At 31.9% G+C, this 2,136-nt stretch overlaps 1 protein-coding gene across 1 annotated transcript; it reads left to right on the forward strand.

Moving 5' to 3' along the window:
* On the forward strand, window positions 1,592-2,136 carry LOC110263078 (F-box/kelch-repeat protein OR23-like; the record flags this gene model as incomplete). Its single annotated transcript, XM_021103650.1, is given in 1 exon segment — window positions 1,592-2,136. A coding segment is annotated over 1 exon segment (346 nt), but the record flags the coding sequence as incomplete, so codon positions are not given.

The following is a 2,136-nucleotide window of genomic DNA, read 5'->3' on the forward strand; positions in this document are numbered from 1 at the left end:
AAAAAAAAACTTAATTAAGTTAGTTATCCAAACTAGCCGTTACTTACTTACACTATGTTGCATGTACTTAGAGAATAGTCAACGCTCGAAAATTGTTGTCATTTATGCTAGGTACACATTTACCTGATAAAATGTGACGGGTACAAATGTAACCACAAAAATCAATATTACGTCTTCAGTATTCAGTAAAGAGAAATGTGAATATTTTGATCATCAAGATTGATGACTTCAGATGAAGCGTTTTATCCCGTTGACAAAAAAGCTTTGCCCTTAACAGAGAAAACAGAGAAATTTTCTCTCCTTCTTTCTACCAGTGAATGCAGAAGAAATTATTATTCAATACACAAAATCTATTCTAAAGATGCAGTCAATAAGACAGTCAAGGGTAGAGGTGCTTATAGCTCGGTTACCTTGGACGGACAGCTATACTCATATAGTCATATGATCATATGCATGCTTGTACTTGGATGATCTAAAATTGGAGAAACAGAGAAATTTTCTCTCCTTCTTTCTACCAGTGAATGCAGAAGAAATTATTATTCAATACACAAAATCTATTCTAAAGATGCAGTCAATAAGACAGTCAAGGGTAGAGGTGCTTATAGCTCGGTTACCTTCCTCCTTGTGGACGGACAAAGCTAAATTCGGATGGAAAATTTTTCATGTTTAGAGTTTAAGCTAAAGAATTTAAAATTTAAGATAAATTTAATAATATTTTAAAAAATTACTGATGTTAACTTAAAAAATTTAGTTTTTTAGCATTACTGTAATACCAATGATAATATGAGGATGTATTTTTTAATTTTGTGAATGTTTATTTTTCCGATATACTCCACTCGTACAGTTTTTTTTTTATTAAAAAGAAAAAGGCATATCAGTTATGAAATTATAGTATAAGAGAACGTCAACAACTGCTTCACTTTACCTATTATCCTGTTTCACAATTTCATGCATAAAAGGAAAGGAAATAAAATTAAGAATAAATAAATTTTGAATCATTTTTCATGAACACATAAATTTTTACTAAAATTAACTATCCATAATTTTTTTGTAATAAAAAATTACGTACATGCAAAATTAATCGATAATAATTTAATAAATTTAATTAAATTATTATTTAATAATTTTTTACTATCAATTTCATACGATAATTTTTTGTGCCATCAACATTTAACACATAGACTGTGTTTATTTCTAAGAATAGGATATGATAAGAGAATATGATAAGATAAGACATTGATGGACAAAGATATAAAATTTTGTGTTTTTGTATTTTGTTTGGTAATAAACTAGAATAAATTATGAAAATTCAATTTATTTTTTTTTTCATTCAAAAAATTTGAGATGAAATAATGAAAAATTAACAAAAATAATAAAATAAAAAATAAAAAATAAATTGTATTCTTTATTAGTATTTTTGTATATTTTCTATCACATAAAATATACTAATTTAATGTCTCTAAATACATTATTTCTATCTATATTTTTTTGCCAAACACAATTTTATATCTCAGTGTACTATCTCTGTAAACAAACGTGTTTATTTTCTGACAACGTCGTTTGTTTAAAGAAGAAAGGAAAAGGTATTTGCCTTTTTCTTTATCGCTAAGATTTGTTTGACAAAGTAAATAGGAGAACGAACACAACACATCAAACTCCTCAGCGTTGCCACATCAACGCACAGACACACACCACAGTCAGTGAGTAATCACAAAAACAAATCCACACAAAAGGAAAGGAAGGATATTAAAAATAATAACAAAAAAATAATTAAAAAAAAAAAAGAAGAAATGATCGATACTACTCCGGAATCGCCTCCTGGAGCGCGACAACCACCATCAACGGCGAGGGAGCAGCAATCCCTAACCCTAATCCCGGGCCTCCCGAACGATGTCGGATCCCTGATTCTGTCGATGGTGCCATACTCTCACCACGCGCGTATCAAGCAAACATGTAAGTCATGGAACCGCGTCCTCTCCTCCAAGCCTTTCTTCTCCACTTTCCTCCACCGCCGCCGCAACCACCTCCTCTGCATCTTCCCGCAGGACCCATCCATCGCTTCCCCCTTTCTCTTCGACCCGCAGAACCACGCATGGTGCCCTCTTCCACCCATGCCCTGCAACCCTCAGGTCTACG

This window comes from Arachis ipaensis, chromosome B06 (genome assembly GCF_000816755.2).
Source record: "Arachis ipaensis cultivar K30076 chromosome B06, Araip1.1, whole genome shotgun sequence".
Lineage (NCBI taxonomy): Eukaryota > Viridiplantae > Streptophyta > Magnoliopsida > Fabales > Fabaceae > Arachis > Arachis ipaensis.